Raw genomic sequence first — 16,732 nt, 5'->3', positions numbered from 1 at the left:
TCTTTTTTGTCTTTTTGTTGTCTTTTTATTATATTTTAGTGTCTTTTTGTTATTATTATTATTATTTACTATTAGTAATGAATTATTATTATTATTATTATTATTATTATTATTAAAATTGAAAAAAAAACGTGTAAAATGATCATATTATTGGTGCCTCGTATTATTGGTGCCTCAAATTATTGATATGCATTCATGTATAGTCGTACACCTTTAACTCTTTATTACATTGTTATATAAAAAAATTATGCTATTAGTTTCACTTACTTCTTTTTTTATGTAGGATTCACAGCCAGTTCCCCCACCTGTGAAAACTAAGGAGGAGATCCTACTTTTCTTTAAGTTTTATGACCCTTTAAAAGAGGAGCTTCGGTAGTAGCCTTCGCTCTCTACAGTTAAAGAGATGTCTGGATTTTCAACAGATCAGGTATAGTTTTTAATTCCCATGTTTCAAGTTTCAACTTAGTTATATAATCTAGCTAGGTTAAGGGTCTTGTTTTAGTTTAAATGAGTTTGTTTGGATAATATATATTTTGTAACTACTCAAGCTTGTTCACCTAATATTTTGTAACTAATATTAGTTCACTTTTAGGTGTTCAAGTCTCGTGAAGAGTTGATGGAATGGGTTAGAAACACCGGACGTAGTCTTGGTTACGCTATTGTGACTAAAAGATCGAAAGCTAAAAATGGCTACGTGTCTAAAGTTGTACTTATGTGTGATCGTGGTGGTGTGTATAAATCAGATAAAGATTCAAGTAGAGAGACCGGCACTAGAAAGATAAATTGCCCGTTTGAAATGGTAGGGAAATTTTCAAAAAAGAATGGTTCTTGGACGTTAAAAGTAAAACCTGGTGAGCATAATCATCCACCCGGAGAATATATGGAGGGACACCCAATCCTCAAACGATTGACACCTAATGAACACCAATTGGTGGCAGAGTTGACGGGGAAGTGTGTGTTCCCAAAAGATATTTTAGGTGTTATGAAGGAGCGTGATGAACTGTCAAGTGCCTGGTGAAACAAGTCCGTTCATAAATCAAGATATTTACGGAAAAAAACCATTCAAGGACGATCCTGGTGAACCAAGTCCGTTCATGACACAAGATACAGACGGACAAGGTTTTTTAACCAACCTTTTAAACACACCGGGATATGATTTCATGGGGTTGAACCAAGATATTGTCGGACAAAGTTCTTTCGCCAACTCTACAAGTGCGCCAGGCTATGACTTCATGGGGTTGAACCAAGATCAAGCATCACAGGTGATACACAACTATATTCATCTAATTCCAAAAATCTTCCATGCGTATGTTACACGCATACATAACGTGTTAGGTAATGGAAATTGTGGGTTTCGGGCGACAGCTTCTGCTCTCGGGTACGGTGAAGATGAATGGTTATTTATCCGGAGATCACTGATGGAAGAGCTACTCAAGTTTAGAAATAAGTACACTAAGGCTTTCTTAGGCTCATTCAAAGATGTGTTCACGTCCTTGGCTTGGTCAGGATCGGGGTTTGCACCTGAAAAACACTGGATGATTATGCCAGAGGCCTGATTCTTGATTGCGAACAAGTTTAATGTGATCGTTCATTTTTTATCTCAAGAAAAAAGAAACACTTCTACTTGTTTTTCGCTTTGGAGAGGCCCTCACGAGTTCCCAGGAAAAAAAATAATTATAATTGCACACGTGAATGGTAACCATTTTATAATGGTAGAATTGCAAGGAGAGTATCTAATTGCCAGCACAAACAACCTATGGAAATTAATGAGAGAAAATGATGCAGCTGGCTGGGAGAATATATTTGAATCACGTCAAAATATGTATAAGTCTTGGATAGCACAACCTGCTACATTTGGGGGGAGTATAGATTAAACCTCGGTATGTAAATTATTAAATGATAACAATTTTATAAAAAAGTACTTATTTTTATATAGCTTTTGTTACAGCTATAAATATAATTTGATAAATTATAACAATAAAAACTAATAATAAATACTATATCATTACTACTAATAATAATAATAAGTATAATAATAATAATAATAATAATACTAACTAATTAAATAATAAACAAATGCTAAATAACTAATAATTAAATAAATGAATAAAAAAAAGACAACAAAAAGACAAAACAGGCTAAAAACAAAAACCAAATGATTGATGGATGTGATGTTTTTGATAAGGGGGTGTAATTAGTAAATAGGGGGGTGGGAATAGAATGAGCCTAAAGTTTTCATATGTTTGAATTCCATAAGTCTAAATCAGGAACCAAATTGGAGCCAAACCATTACCATGGCGCAGTTTTGCTTTTTTAACTGTTAGGTTTCGGTTTTCAATGCTTAGAAAATTGTAAGACCCGTACCGCTAATATATAAAATTTCATACTTTCATAAGATGATTAAACCTAATTTCATACTTCATAAAATAAAATTTGGCAAATGTAACGTAGAAGTTTAAACATAACTAGACGTCATTCTTAAATTCCAAGAAAAACTTAAACAAAAGCCGAAGTTATTGAGAAGTCGGGATTGTTCGGCTGTTCTCATGGCTTTGATCTTTGCCCGGTGCTTAAGCATAGATGTTACCTACCAGAAGAATCCATACAAACAATTAGTGTTTAAGTTAAACGACCAACATATTTCAAAACAACAAAGAAAATATTTTTTCTTGGTTCAGGGTCCCCCCACGCCACGCAGAGGGCTCACCCTTCCCCCTCGTGTGGCGCGAGGGGCTCCTGTTGACCAATTCGTTGACCAGCTCCCTGCCCCATGCAAAGGAACCTAGTCTCTCTCCCGCGCAGCGTGGGGGGAGGCCAAAATCCATAAAGTTGTCAATATTTTCCAACTTCCCCCACTTAGCAAATTTTTTCAACTTTTCACAAAGTTTGTACCCAAGTTGGTCCAAACTCAAATTATTTCGCCGAGGACTATTCCTTTCAATCCATAAACCCGAGATCCACTACCCGGACTTGGATTGTTCAAATTTTGACTACGACCCGTTAGGAGGCTTTAGGCGTTCTCGCTCATGCCTCCTATATTCCTTGTCAATGTTTTCTCCCAACTACAACTGAAATTATGATTGGTATCATTTGATAATACCATGGTTTCTACGACCATGCAGGTCGTTTATACCTTGGTTTACATACCCATTTCTTTGTTTGTGGCCCTATATGTGACAACTGCCAAATTTGCATGCATCCGTACAATTATTAAACAATGATTACTGCTTAATGACTGTGCTGAATTACAATTAATGACTTAAATTGCTTTCTGATTATTGTTATCATACATACATGTGCATCCAATATTACAAATGACATATCATTATTGCATGCAAACTTTGTTGATTAAAATGATGCACGAAACAAGGTAGCACAGTTATCAGATAAATCAGAAAAATGCTGACGGAGTTCAGTGCATAGACAGACAAGGTAATGAGACACAGAATGAGCCAGAAACCAAGAATTGCACTAGCATAGTGTTTAGGAAAATAAGGATCACAAAACTGCCTTCCTAGTGATAGTTTAAGTGCCGGAAAGTGCCTAAAACTCACATAAACTGCAGAATTCTACAGAAATCAGCAAAATTCAGCATTTAAACACTCTAATATCATGCAGAAATATGGTTAAATGGTCCTGAATGCTTTCCTAAGTGTCGGGAATCAAAACTGTCACAAAAGGTAACATAAGGCTCACTAAACTGCATAGTTTAGCACCTTAACGAACCAATAACCAACCGAACAACCGGACACTACCCGAAACATCAAATTTTCACTAGAAGCATTGTTTTAACATTACCAAGCTAGTTATGGTCCCCGAACATCATAACACACTATATAACATCTAGTAACTAAATAACCTAACTAAACACTTGAAATCTAACCATACTCTAACTATTTAGTTACAACCTAGCTTAAGACCCCTCCCCCCCACACCTATAATCGACCAACATACATGGCCCACTCAAGATTTTATTTGAATATTAAAATGGATCTTGTATTACCTTTACTAAACATAATATACATTAGATAAAATGGTGATGGCATGTTATAAGAATAACCACAAGTTCTAACCTCTCATTCTCATCACAAACTCAACACTTGAATTTCTTCTCTTCCTCTCCCTCATCCTTGGCCGAACACACCCCACCACACATCCATCATCATCTTTCACTTCTCATCCAATCCATACATACTCAAAGGTGTAAGAAGGTGTATAAGGAAGCTAGGAACTCTTGGAAGCTAAAGGACCACTCACAGAAACTTTTATCCACCTCATTTTCATCTAGTGATCATCCCTAGCCTTGAGCTAGTAGTAAGATCTTCTACACTCCATTTTACATCTTGTTTTGGTGGTTAAATAATGATACATGTTGTTAATCATGAAGAACACTATGAATCTTAAACATAAAACTTGAACATAAGACTAAAAATCATATGTAACCATGTTGTTTAAGACTAAAAACTTGAAATAATATAACTCATCAAAATACCAAGAAATTGCAATCCAAAATATTACCAAAATTCCAAGAAATAAATACACAACTTATACCCAAAATATTAGAGAAACCAAACAAGGAATATAACTCACAAAAATATTCCGGAATTTAATTCATAAGTATATTTTGGTAATTAATATTTTGGACACCAAGAGAACAAAAATATGATTTTTACAAATATTACAAAAATATATCATATTTTTGACAAGGAGAAAAATATTATTTTTGGTAAATAAAAATATATATTTTTCTTGGAATTATTAAAAGATATATTAGTGGGAGAAATATATATATTTTCTTGAATAAACATGAAATACATTATTTTTGGGTGAAAAATAAGTTTATATATATTTTCCAAGTTAAACTCGAAAATATATTATTTCTGAGACTTATATGAAATTTATAAATATTTTTGCCAAGGGAAAAATTATAAGTAATTTTTCTATGTAATATTTCTTAAAATATATATTTTGGGAATATATATTGATGTATTTTTATTAGAAATATTATTCCGGAAAAGTTAATACAAAAATTAAGTATAAGATACTTAATAAACACAATAAAATACGTATTCTCGTACGTATAAATACACACCAGAATACGCCACCGATACTTGGCAAAAATATATAAGGATAAGAATACGAATACAAATACAAATACACTCATCCTTGGGAAGTTATACGGGTATAAATACATAAAAGTGTCAAGTTAAAATATATTATTATTCCAAAAATAAAATAAATATAATTTAAGTTAAAATATTTATTATTTTAACAAATAATTATATACTTGGAATAATATTGAAGACACAATGAAATGTAACTCAAAGACACTAATTAATACTAAGTCAAGGCACGACCCGCTCGTCTAATAGACCGAAGTACGTTGTAGGTAGTCGTGCACCCGAGTATCAGTTGTGAGTTACGTTGGATTGAATTGCAGAACGCAAAACTGTGAGTTCATGTCCCCCTTTTCTTTTAACTGTTTTCGGTTTTATAATTTCGGGGGTGAAGTACATGTTACAAAATGTTTACAAACGATTACAAATGGTATGGTTAGCTAAGGAATGAACTATTAGATCATGTGAATGGGTAGGCGGACACTTAAGACCATTAATCCTCGTATTTGGACCGAGGGACATGAATGATAGATCTATTTGGGTGTAGCGAGCCCACACCCATGTGGACCGGGGTTTGGCCCATGAGGTGACTATGTCTTACAGCCGGAGGCTCGATACAAAATTTGCTAGGTTTGAGCCTTCCTACGCCGTGGCACACATGTTAATGGCCTTGCAAACCATTAATTGATATGTTTCCTTGATTGCTTTCGTACCGAGTTTACAAAACTTACATACTTACTTATAATGATTACAAGGTTTATTCGAGCTCACACACTAAACACATGAACTCGTTCAATTTCTGTTGATGTTTTCAAACAACATGTATTTCAGGAAACTAAGAATGGATCTGGCGGGCGTTGAAGTTTTCAAGTGTTGTTTGGAATAAAAGATGTCATCCGGTGTCGAATGGTTTGGAGTGTGTATCCTATCCTGGATAGGATACATATTTCAAAGCCTAGTTTTCGTTAGTGTCTTTTGTGAAGTCCTTATGGAACTTAAAACTTGTGGGTGTTGTATTCTGAACGCGAAGTCTGTGTTTTGGGATTTAAAACAATGTTGCATCTAATGATTTTAAAACTATCTATGGATGAACATCTTGGTTTTATCATATAGTTATTTGTTATGGTTAAATGCAATGATATTAAGCAAGTCACACATAATCACGGTTCCGCAAAAGTCAGGGTGTGACAGTTTGGTATCAGAGCTTCGATTGTAGCAAACTAGGATTCCTTCTCGAGTCTAGACTACAATCATTAGGGCTCTCACGAAAATATTTTTACAACATTTTTTCATTGCATACACGAAATGCCCAGATCCAGGGAACAAACGTTTTTACAAAAGGAAAGACAAGAAACACGATTGCAAGGTTACATTTATAGCTTAGTCTGGGATAGACTAGGAAGGATAGAAAGGATTCGTGAGGAATATGAGGATACATGATTTCATGATACATTGTCTTTGATTTCATACTAAATGATAGCAGTTAATATATGTGCATGTGTTATGATTGTTCTGTTACAGACACTATGTCTTCTTCCGAGATCAGACTATCAGATATTGACGACCCGATGGCTGTAGTCTCAGATGAAGAGATTGCACCGGAGCCGAAGATCTTTACATCCGACACTGAGAGGGACCCAGACATGCTATCAGATGACGAGGACGACTTTCAGCCGTTCATGTTGCCTGACTTTGGCGATGATTTACCGCTTGCTGATGGTATTCCAGACGAGGATCCTTTTGTTGTTCCCATTCCAGTTCATGATCATCTCATCATTGGTCATCCCGATGGTGAGCATATCGTGGCTCTGATCCTCAATCCTGTTCCGCTTGTGGTCATTCCCCCAGAGGATTGGCCTTTCGACGATTTGTTTGATGATGACGTTGATTTGTTTGTTGATGGTCCTCCTGTTGATGCCCAAGGTGATGGAGACATAGACGAGGATGTTATTGCTATTCCACCTCCTGAGATTCCTGTTATTGAGTTATCCTCTGATTCTAGTTTGCACTCAGTCTCAGATTCCTTTGAGTGTGTGACGCCCTCAGTTCACAGGCGGTCGGATTACGGCGTTACGCTACTGATTCTGATGATGATACGGCTATGTCTGCTGCACCATCTCCTCCACACGACCCCGAGCTTGATCCTGAGCTAGATTTTGTTCCTCTTGATTAGCCTGATGTTGCACCTACTGATCCTGAGCCGATACATGACCCTGACCCTATTCCTTTTGGTTTACCAGACATTGCACCCCATATACCTGACCCAGTTCCTGCACCTATTGACCCTTCTGTTCTTGAGCCATTTATTCCTCCACATGTACCCGCTGATGTTGTTCCTCTCCCTCCTGTAGAGTCCGATGTCCATCGTGTTGATTTACCTATCGTTTTCTTACAGGACATCCCAGCACCCCGTCTAGGGAAGGTACTTCAGGCCAGCACCCGCGTGACGATCCTTTTGTTTCAGCAGCTTTTCCACAGATCCCTTTGTCTGCACCTTTTGCTCCTTTTACTTCTTCACCACTCGATGAGCCATTCCGATGGTTCCCACCGTATTCTATGCCGATTTCAGATCCCTATCATCCCTCTCATTTTGTTGGCTATACACATGATGAGTTGCTTTTCTCACTTCAGCTTCAGTTTAAGTTTATGAGTCGTAGAATTTTGGAGCTTGAGCTGACACCGCGTCCCCTACCGTGTCCTTGTCAGCCTGCTTTTGTTCCCCCTCGTTCGTCACCGTCTCCTTTTGCTCATCCACCTGCACCTCTTACTCCTTTTCCAGAGTTTGATGCTCGTTTCCTTACTGTCAAGCAGCAGATCAGTTACTTGCTTCGTCATGTGTGCAAGCTCGAGGAGGAGCTCGCACATGTTCTCAGTTTGCTTTTCCTCCCTCCACCTCCTCCGCCATCAGTACGGTAGGTTTTTGGTCTTATGCAGATGCATTATTGTTGGTGAGAGCACTACTATTAAGCCGAGATTGTGAAGATTTTTGAAGACCACTTTTTGACTATGTGATTTTGTATAATGACAGACTTATTGAACAAGGGTAGTGTGATGCTATGTCCCTTTTGATGTAATACACTCGTAAACAATGTAACTGTGGTTGGAAAGTAACGAAAGCTCAATCGTCATGTTCTTACTAAACCCATTGCTAGTATACAAATTTATGTTGTGATTGTGTGGTTGCATGACTGTTTGATATAATGATTATTTATATATATATATATATATATATATATATGTACATACGACCTCTAGACAAATACTTATTTACATAACAAATAAGACCTGACCTATCCGATCTTCTTCTTAGAAGATGCCTCCTTGAAGGAACATTCAGCTGCCCATGACCGAGGCAGAATTACAAGGGCGCGTCACACAGGCCATCGCACAGCACGAGGTTCTTCGCTACAGACACAGCGGAGGTACCTCAGGGAATAACCCACCTAACGGTAACGTTTAAGTCACCTAAGACACATTACAATACGTTTGGACATTTCCAAGTGTGCTTTGTTAATGTTTTCTGTGAATGATGATGCTTGGGTTGCAGGCTGTACCTACAAGCAGTTTTTGGACTGCAAGCCTCTGAACTTCGACGGCACTTGGGGTGCCGTAGCTTTTGTGAGATGGGTCGAGAATATGGATTCTGTTTTGCGAATGAGCGAATGTACTCCAGAGCAACAGGTCACGTACATTTCTGGACTGTTTCAAGATGGGGCTCTATCATGGTAGAACCTTCAAGTTCAGACGTTAGGCGAGGCTGCTACATATGCTTTGACATGGAATGAGCTGAAAGAGTTGATGCATAGGAAGTATTGTTCTCAGGCGGAAATCCCGAAGTTGGAAACTGAATTCTGGACCCTGAAGATGGAAGGTCCAAAGGTGGCGGAATACATGCAGAGACTTCATGATTTGTCGCTAGTTGTTCCATACCTGGCGGAACCAGAGTTCAGGAGGATAGAATGATTCATCTGGGGATTGGCGCCTCAGATTCTAAGCTTGATGACAGCATCAAAGCCTCCAACAAGTATCGATGATTGACTTAAGTGTGGCGCTCACTAAAGAAGCGATTAGATTGGAAAATTTTTCAACTCCTGACAAGAAGAAGGAGATTCATGTGGAGTCATCTGGGAAGAACAAAAGGAAGCTCACTGATTTCCAAAAGGGTACTCGGGCAAATAACAACAACAATGCCAAAAAGGGAAAATGGTATATGGTATATGGGTATCCTACCTAAGTGCGACAATTGTCAACGTCATCATACCGGGTGATGTAGATATGGAAAATATGATAACTGTGGCAAAGTGGGGCATGTCAAGGAGACGTGTTGGCATGGTACTGAACGTAGAAATGGAGGTCAAGATGGATGCCTGTTGGGCGAAGTATCCCAGAGAAGGAGGAAATGATGACGGCAACCTAGACGGAAACGATAATGGTAGAGTTCCAGGTTGCTTCAAATGTGGGACGTGGGTCACTTTAGGAAAGATTGCCCAAAGAATAACCCAGCTCGTGGAAAAGCGTACAACATCGAAGCTAGGGAAGCACGCCAGGATCAAAACGTGGTTACTGGTACGTTCCCTATTAATCAACATTTTGCATCTGTGCTATTTGATACCGGTGCCGACTATAGCTTCGTATCTCTAGAGTTTAAGAATATACTTGGTTTAGTAGCAAATAAGTTAGATATCCCGTACTCAATAGAACAAGCTAATGGGAAGCTAGTGGAAGCTAATGAAGTGATTAGAGGCTGCGTTATAGAGCTTGGAGAGCGTGAGTTTTCGTTAGATATTCTGCCAGTGGAATTGGGAAGCTTCGACGTAGTAGTTGGGATGGATTGGTTGTCGAGTAATTGAGCTGAGATTGTTTGCCACGAGAAGGTTATCCGTATCCCGATGGCGAAGGAAGATACGAAACGTGATTCATGGTGAAAAGCAGGATACGCCTCTACGGATTATTAGTTGTTTGAAGGTACGGAAGTTCTTGCGTAAAGGATGTGTTGCCTTCTTAGCTCATGTCGTGGACAAAGAAGCCGAAGAACCGAAGCTCGAAGATATCCCTTTGGTAAGGGAATATCCTGAAGTCTTCCCCGAAGATTTGCCAGGATTACCTCCTCAATGACAAGTCGAATTCCACATTGACTTGGTTCCAGGCGCCGTGCCTGTTGCCAAGGCACCTTATCGACTTGCGCCTTCAGAGATGCAAGAGTTGTCAGCGCAGCTTCAGGAGTTGCTAAATAATGGATTTATAAGGCCAAGCTTCTCGCCTTGGGGAGCTCCAGTTCTGTTCGTCAAGAAGAAGGACGGTAGTTTTCGAATATGCGTCGACTACCGGAAGCTGAACAAACTAACCATCAAGAATCGGTATCCCTTGCCGAGGATTAATGATTTATTCGACCAACTGCAAGGATCCAACTACTATTCCAAGATCGATCTTCGATCAGGTTATCGCCAGCTATGGATTCAGGAAGAAAGTATACCGAAGAACAGTGACTCAACGATTTTTTTTAAATACACGCTAATATTGTGTTTTCTACACGATACACAAGACAGTTATACACATAATAAAAAACTTTGAGAACCTAGGAAACATGTACTTAGAACCTTCGGGAACTTATGTCAAAGCTCGTTAAATGATATCACTTAGGAACCACGTCCATTAACTTGAGTAAACACCATTATTCTATCGTATATGCTATTTTAGTTAACCGAACAGGTGAAGTACTCAAAATTCTTATATTAAAATTTCCACTTTTGCATCTAGCAAATAGATTTTTACACCTCTACTCCTCTAAAGGGTAGTTGCATCGCGTCAATTTTCTTCATTAAAGCAAACACTCATTTTCTTCATTTCTTGATCATTTCATATGTTACACATGCATCGTTTGTTACGCATGTGGCTTCCCTTCTAATGATTGCTTCCATCAAAGTTACAAATATCATTTCGCTATATCCAGTTATTGCCTTGTAACTTGGATATTCTGCATTATTGTAAGTATCAACTCCTTGATATCGAGTCAACAAAACTTTCTTGAAATTTCTTTTCTTTCCAGTTACATACATGGTTTATCTTTGTAGCTATGCCGAAATTCCCTTGTCGATACATACGTTTATTGTCGGATTGCGCTGAAACCAAGTTCAATTACTTGAACTTGTCCATTTCACATATTCAATTCAAGACATCATATGATGTATTGAAAGCATCATATTCAAATTCATTTTTGCAAATGTTTCTTTTGTTCTGAGTCGTAGTAGACTTGTTTGGTCTACGACTCCATTAAATCGTTTGTTGATTTCGACACCTTGTGGTGATGCTTTCATAAACTGAAGCTTGCGCTAATCTTGTTTACGCATCTCATACACGGATTCAATTGTTTATTTTTTGACTTGCTCTAAATCCACTCTATTTTATCATGATTAAAGCAGTCTTAACGCAATTGTGTGTTAAGACAATGGTACATAAATTCATTTCATATTACAGTGTACCTCCTAACGGTTCTTAATCGATCGAATGCCTTGCAGTATTTATTGCTTTTTTCATCTTCGATCGGAAACAGTAGTTCCTTGGTCTTCTTTATTCAATTGAAAAATCCTACGATGCCGTTTGAATCAAATTTTCAGGTTTGCTTCATTACACTTTCATTTGGTTTCAAACACGGTGAGCTTGTTCGATCACCGTTATTATTGAATTATGTCATTACGACACCTTGTGGTGTCGGTACAAACTTATAGCTTATGCTAGTCATGGTCAACCGTTTCACATGAAACTACAGATACTTTTGTTTGACTTGTCATTTAACCATTCTTAATGCAACTACGAACTAAGACAATGATACACCAGATTCGGTTGTATTTCATTTCGGTGTATTCTCGCAACTCATTAATGTCAGCACACTAATTTTATTCATTTATTTGTTCGAAAGTTGATGGATCATTTTCATGTCACTATTACAATGGAGCTTGCTGATTCCGAGTTCATCTAGCGGATGTCATTGTTACTAGAACTCATGTGCATATTGTAAACAATCGTTTGGAATTCTATCGGTCAAAACTCCTCTTTTGTTAAACCCCTGTTAACTAAGTTACACTAGGTTATACATCTATACGTCTTGTATCCTTTGAAATCAAATTCTGAAACACATACCTTTTAACCGCTAGGTTCCTATTGTTGTAATATGTCCTTGGATTCACCTGATTCGAATAAGTCTTGATTCGGTTTCGTGGTTAATCACTTTGGTATTCTTCATATCCATCTACGCATAACGTAACCCTAAGAAGTTAATGTAGTTTAAATTTCGAGGACGAAATTTTCTTAATAGGGGGAGAATGTGACAATTGCCAAATTTGCATGCATCTGTACAATTATTAAACAATGATTACTGCTTAATGACTGTGCTGAATTACAATTAATGACTTGAATTGCTTTCTGATTATTGTTATCATACATACATGTGCATCCAATATTACAAATGACATATCATTATTGCATGCAGACTTTGTTGATTCAAATGATGCACGAAACAAGGCAGCACAGTTATCAGATAAATCAGAAAAATGCTGACGGAGTTCAGTGCATAGACAAACAATGTAATGAGACACAGTATGAGCCAAAAACCAAGAATTAGCGTGTAGGAAAGTAAGGATCACAAAATTGCCTTCCTAGTGATAGTTTAAGTGCCGGAAAGTGCCTAAAACTCACACAAACTGCAGAATTCTGCAGAAATCAGCAAAATTCAGCATTTAAACACTCTAATATCATGCAGAAATATGGTTAAATGGTTCTGAATGCTTTCCTAAGTGTCGGGAATCAAAGATGTCACAAAAGGTAACATAAAGCTCACTAAACTGCATAGTTTAGCACCTTAACAAACCGGTAACCAACCGAACAACCGGACACTACCCGAAACATCAAATTTTCACTAGAAGCATTGTTTTAACATTACCAAGCTAGTTATGGTCCCCGAACATCATAACACACTATATAACATCTAGTAACTAAATAACCTAACTAAACACTTGAAATCTAACCATAATCTAACTATTTAGTTACAACCTAGCCTAAGACCCCCCCCCCAACCTATAATTGGCCAACATACATGGTCCACTCAAAATTTTATTTGAATATTAAAATGGATCTTGTATTACCTTTACTAAACATAATATACATTAGATAAAATGGTGATGGCATGTTATAAGAATAACCACAAGTTCTAACCTCTCATTCGCATCACAAACTCAACACTTGAACTTCTTCTCTTCCTCTCCCTCATTCTCGGCCGAACATACCCCACCACATATCCATGATCATCTTTCACTTCTCTTCCAATCCATACATACTCAAAGGTGTAAGAAGGTGTATAAGGAAGCTAGGAACTCTTGGAAGCTAAAGGACCACTCACACAAGCTTTTATCCACCTCATTTTCATCTAGTGATCATCCCTAGCCTTGAGCTAGTAGTAAGATCTTCTACACTCCATTTTACATCTTGTTTTGGTGGTTAAAAAATGATACAAGTTGTTAATCATGAAGAACACTATGAATCTTGAACATAAGACTAAAAATCGTAAGTAACCATGTTGTTTAAGTGTTGTTATGATTGTTGATTGTTGATTGTTGATTGCTTATGTTCATGATGTTAAACATCATATGATTCTTGCTAGATAGTGATTAAAGACATAATCTAGGAAGATGAGAGGATGATTATGTTAAGAATCAATAGATCATCCATATGTAAATCATGAACTTGAAGTGTAAATTGTTTTTCTTATAAAATTATGATCAAAGTAGATATAAAGTCTTGTAAATCTATGATTTCAAGAGTGATTTTTCAAGAAACCAAATTAAAAATACAAAGTTTACTTAAGCTTGGTTCTTAAAGAAGTTAACCACATTTTTAGTGGTTAAACAAGTGTAGAAATATATATGTACCAAGAAAAACTCAAGAAGAAACATTTTTAGAAAAATGATTTACAAGTTGTGAAGATCTAACTTCTTCAAAAATGATGTTTTTAAATAAACAACCACACTTTAAAGGGCAACTAAGCCTACTAAACACACTAGTAAGTTACTACAAATTTTTGTAAATTTTCAAGTTCGTGAAGTAGTAATTTATGCATGATTTTGGCAAATTGGTAAGTGTTGATTGGTTTATTGTTGATTGTGGTGATTTATAAAAGAAAATGATATGCTTTGAAAGCATGGAAACCTTCATTTTTAAGGGGAAACTATGGCAAAATTTTTCTAAAAATTAAACACTTAGAAAAATATTTGTAAACAAATATTTACAAGTATATTTTGAACCATGAATTTTCATATAAAGTTTGCCATAATTTTTGTTACAAAAATTATAAATATTAGAGGTTGGTTTTTGTAAATAAAAGTGACTAAATATGTATTTAGGAAATATATTTAGAAGTCACCATGTGTGTGATTATTTGTATATTATGTGTATTAGTTATATTATTTTAGGACTTAAAATAATATAACTCATCAAAATAACAAGAAATTGCAATCCAAAATATTACCAAAATTCCAAGAAATAAATACATAACTTATACCCAAAATATTGGAGAAACCGAACAAGGAATATAACTCACAAAAATATTCCGGAATTTAATTCATAAGTATATTTTGGTAATTAATATTTTGGACACCAAGAGAACAAAAATATGATTTTTACAAATATTACAAAAATATATCATATTTTTGACAAGGAGAAAAATATTATTTTTGGTAAATAAAAATATATATTTTTCTTGGAATTATTAGAAGATATATTAGTGGGAGAAATATATATATTTTTTCTTGAATAAACATGAAATACATTATTTTTGGGTGAAAAATAAGTTTATATATATTTTCCAAGTTAAACTTGAAAATATATTATTTCTGAGACTTATATGAAATTTATAAATATTTTTGCCAAGGGAAAATTATAAGTAATTTTTCTATGTAATATTTCTTAAAATATATATTTTGGGAATATATATTGATGTATTTTTATTAGAAATATTATTCCGGAAAAGTAAATACAAAAATTAAGTATAAGATACTTAATAAACACAATAAAATACGTATTCTCGTACGTATAAATACACACCGGAATACGCCACCGATACTTGGCAAAAATATACAAGGATAAGAATACGAATACAAATACACCAATCATTGGGAAGTTATACAGGTATAAATACATAAAAGTGTCAAGTTAAAATTTATTATTATTCCAAAAATAAAATACATATAATTTAAGTTAAAATATTTATTATTTTAACAAATAGTTATATACTTGGAATAATATGGAAGACACAATGAAACGTAACTCAAAGACACTAATTAATACTAAATCAAGGCACGACCCGCTCGTCTAATAGACCGAAGTACGTTGTTGGTAGTCGTGCACCCGAGTATCAGCTGTGAGTTACGTTTGATTGAATTGAAGAACGCCAAACTGTGAGTTCATGTCCCCCTTTTCTTTTAATTGTTTTCAGTTTTATAACTTCGGGGGTGAATTACATGTTACAAAATGTTTACAAACAATTAGAAATGGTATGGTTAGCTAAGGAATGAACTATTAGATCATGTGAATGGGTAGGCGCACACTTAAGATCATTAATCCTCGTATTTGGACCGAGGGACATGAGTGATAGATCTATTTGGGTGTAGCGAGCCCACACCCATGTGGACCGGGGTTTGGCCCATGAGGTGACTATGTCTTACAGCCGAAGGCCTGGTACAAAATCTGCTAGGTTTGAGCCTTCCTACGCCGTTGCACACATGTTAATGGCCTTGCAAACCATTAATTGATCTGTTTCCTTGTTTGCTTTCATACCGAGTTTACAAAACTTACATACTTACTTATAATGATTACAAGGTTTATTCGAGCTCACACACTAAACACATGAACTCGTTCAACTTCTGTCGATGTTTTCAAACTACATGTATTTCAGGAAACTAAGTATGGATCTGGCGGGCATTAAAGTTTTCAAGTGTTGTTTGGAATAAAAGATGTCATCCGGTGTTGCATGGTTTGGAGTGTGTATCCTATCCTGGATAGGATACATATTTCAAAGCCTAGTTTTCATTAGTGTCTTTTGTGAAGTCCTTATGGAACTTAAAACTTGTGGGTGTTGTATTCTAAACGTGAAGTCTGTGTTTTGGGATTTAAAACAATGTTGCATGTAATGATTTTAAAACTATCTATGGATGAACATCTTGGTTTTATCATATAGTTGTTTGTTATGGTTGAATGCAATGATATTAAGCAAGTCACACAAAATCACGCTTCCGCAAAAGTCAGGGTGTGACACTATAAACCGCAAACAACCCGTTTAGTAGCCACTCATGGTTTCCTTCAAAACCAGGAGCAGTGACAATCCTATAATCAATCCTCATGATAATCCATGACCATGGTTTTATTTGTTTGGCAACTCCTCCGCTTCTATGACCCCGCGAGTCATTTATACTTCGGTTTTACATGTTATATCGTACGGATTTACTTAATTCACATTTCCACTTGACCCAAAGGGTCTTTCATACAATTTCTTAATATCGTATTACTTAAGCATCATTATCAATATAAATCAAATTGGTAAAATGTAACAATGTAGTTACGTACCTTAG

General features: G+C 36.1%; 1 protein-coding gene across 1 annotated transcript; it reads left to right on the top strand.

Annotated features, from left to right (window-relative positions):
• Positions 1-349: 349 nt before the first annotated feature.
• On the top strand, positions 350-1,018 carry LOC110901795. Its single transcript, XM_022148576.2, has 2 exons — positions 350-427; positions 593-1,018. Exons 1-2 carry the CDS (start codon positions 404-406, stop codon positions 1,016-1,018), a joined length of 450 nt encoding a protein of 149 aa, XP_022004268.1. The 5' UTR covers positions 350-403.
• The last annotated feature ends 15,714 nt before the right edge of the window (positions 1,019-16,732 follow it).

Source organism: Helianthus annuus, chromosome 13, assembly GCF_002127325.2.
Source record: "Helianthus annuus cultivar XRQ/B chromosome 13, HanXRQr2.0-SUNRISE, whole genome shotgun sequence".
Taxonomy (NCBI): domain Eukaryota; kingdom Viridiplantae; phylum Streptophyta; class Magnoliopsida; order Asterales; family Asteraceae; genus Helianthus; species Helianthus annuus.
Note: the sequence above shows the minus strand (reverse complement) of the source record. Positions and strands in the feature narration are given on the sequence as shown.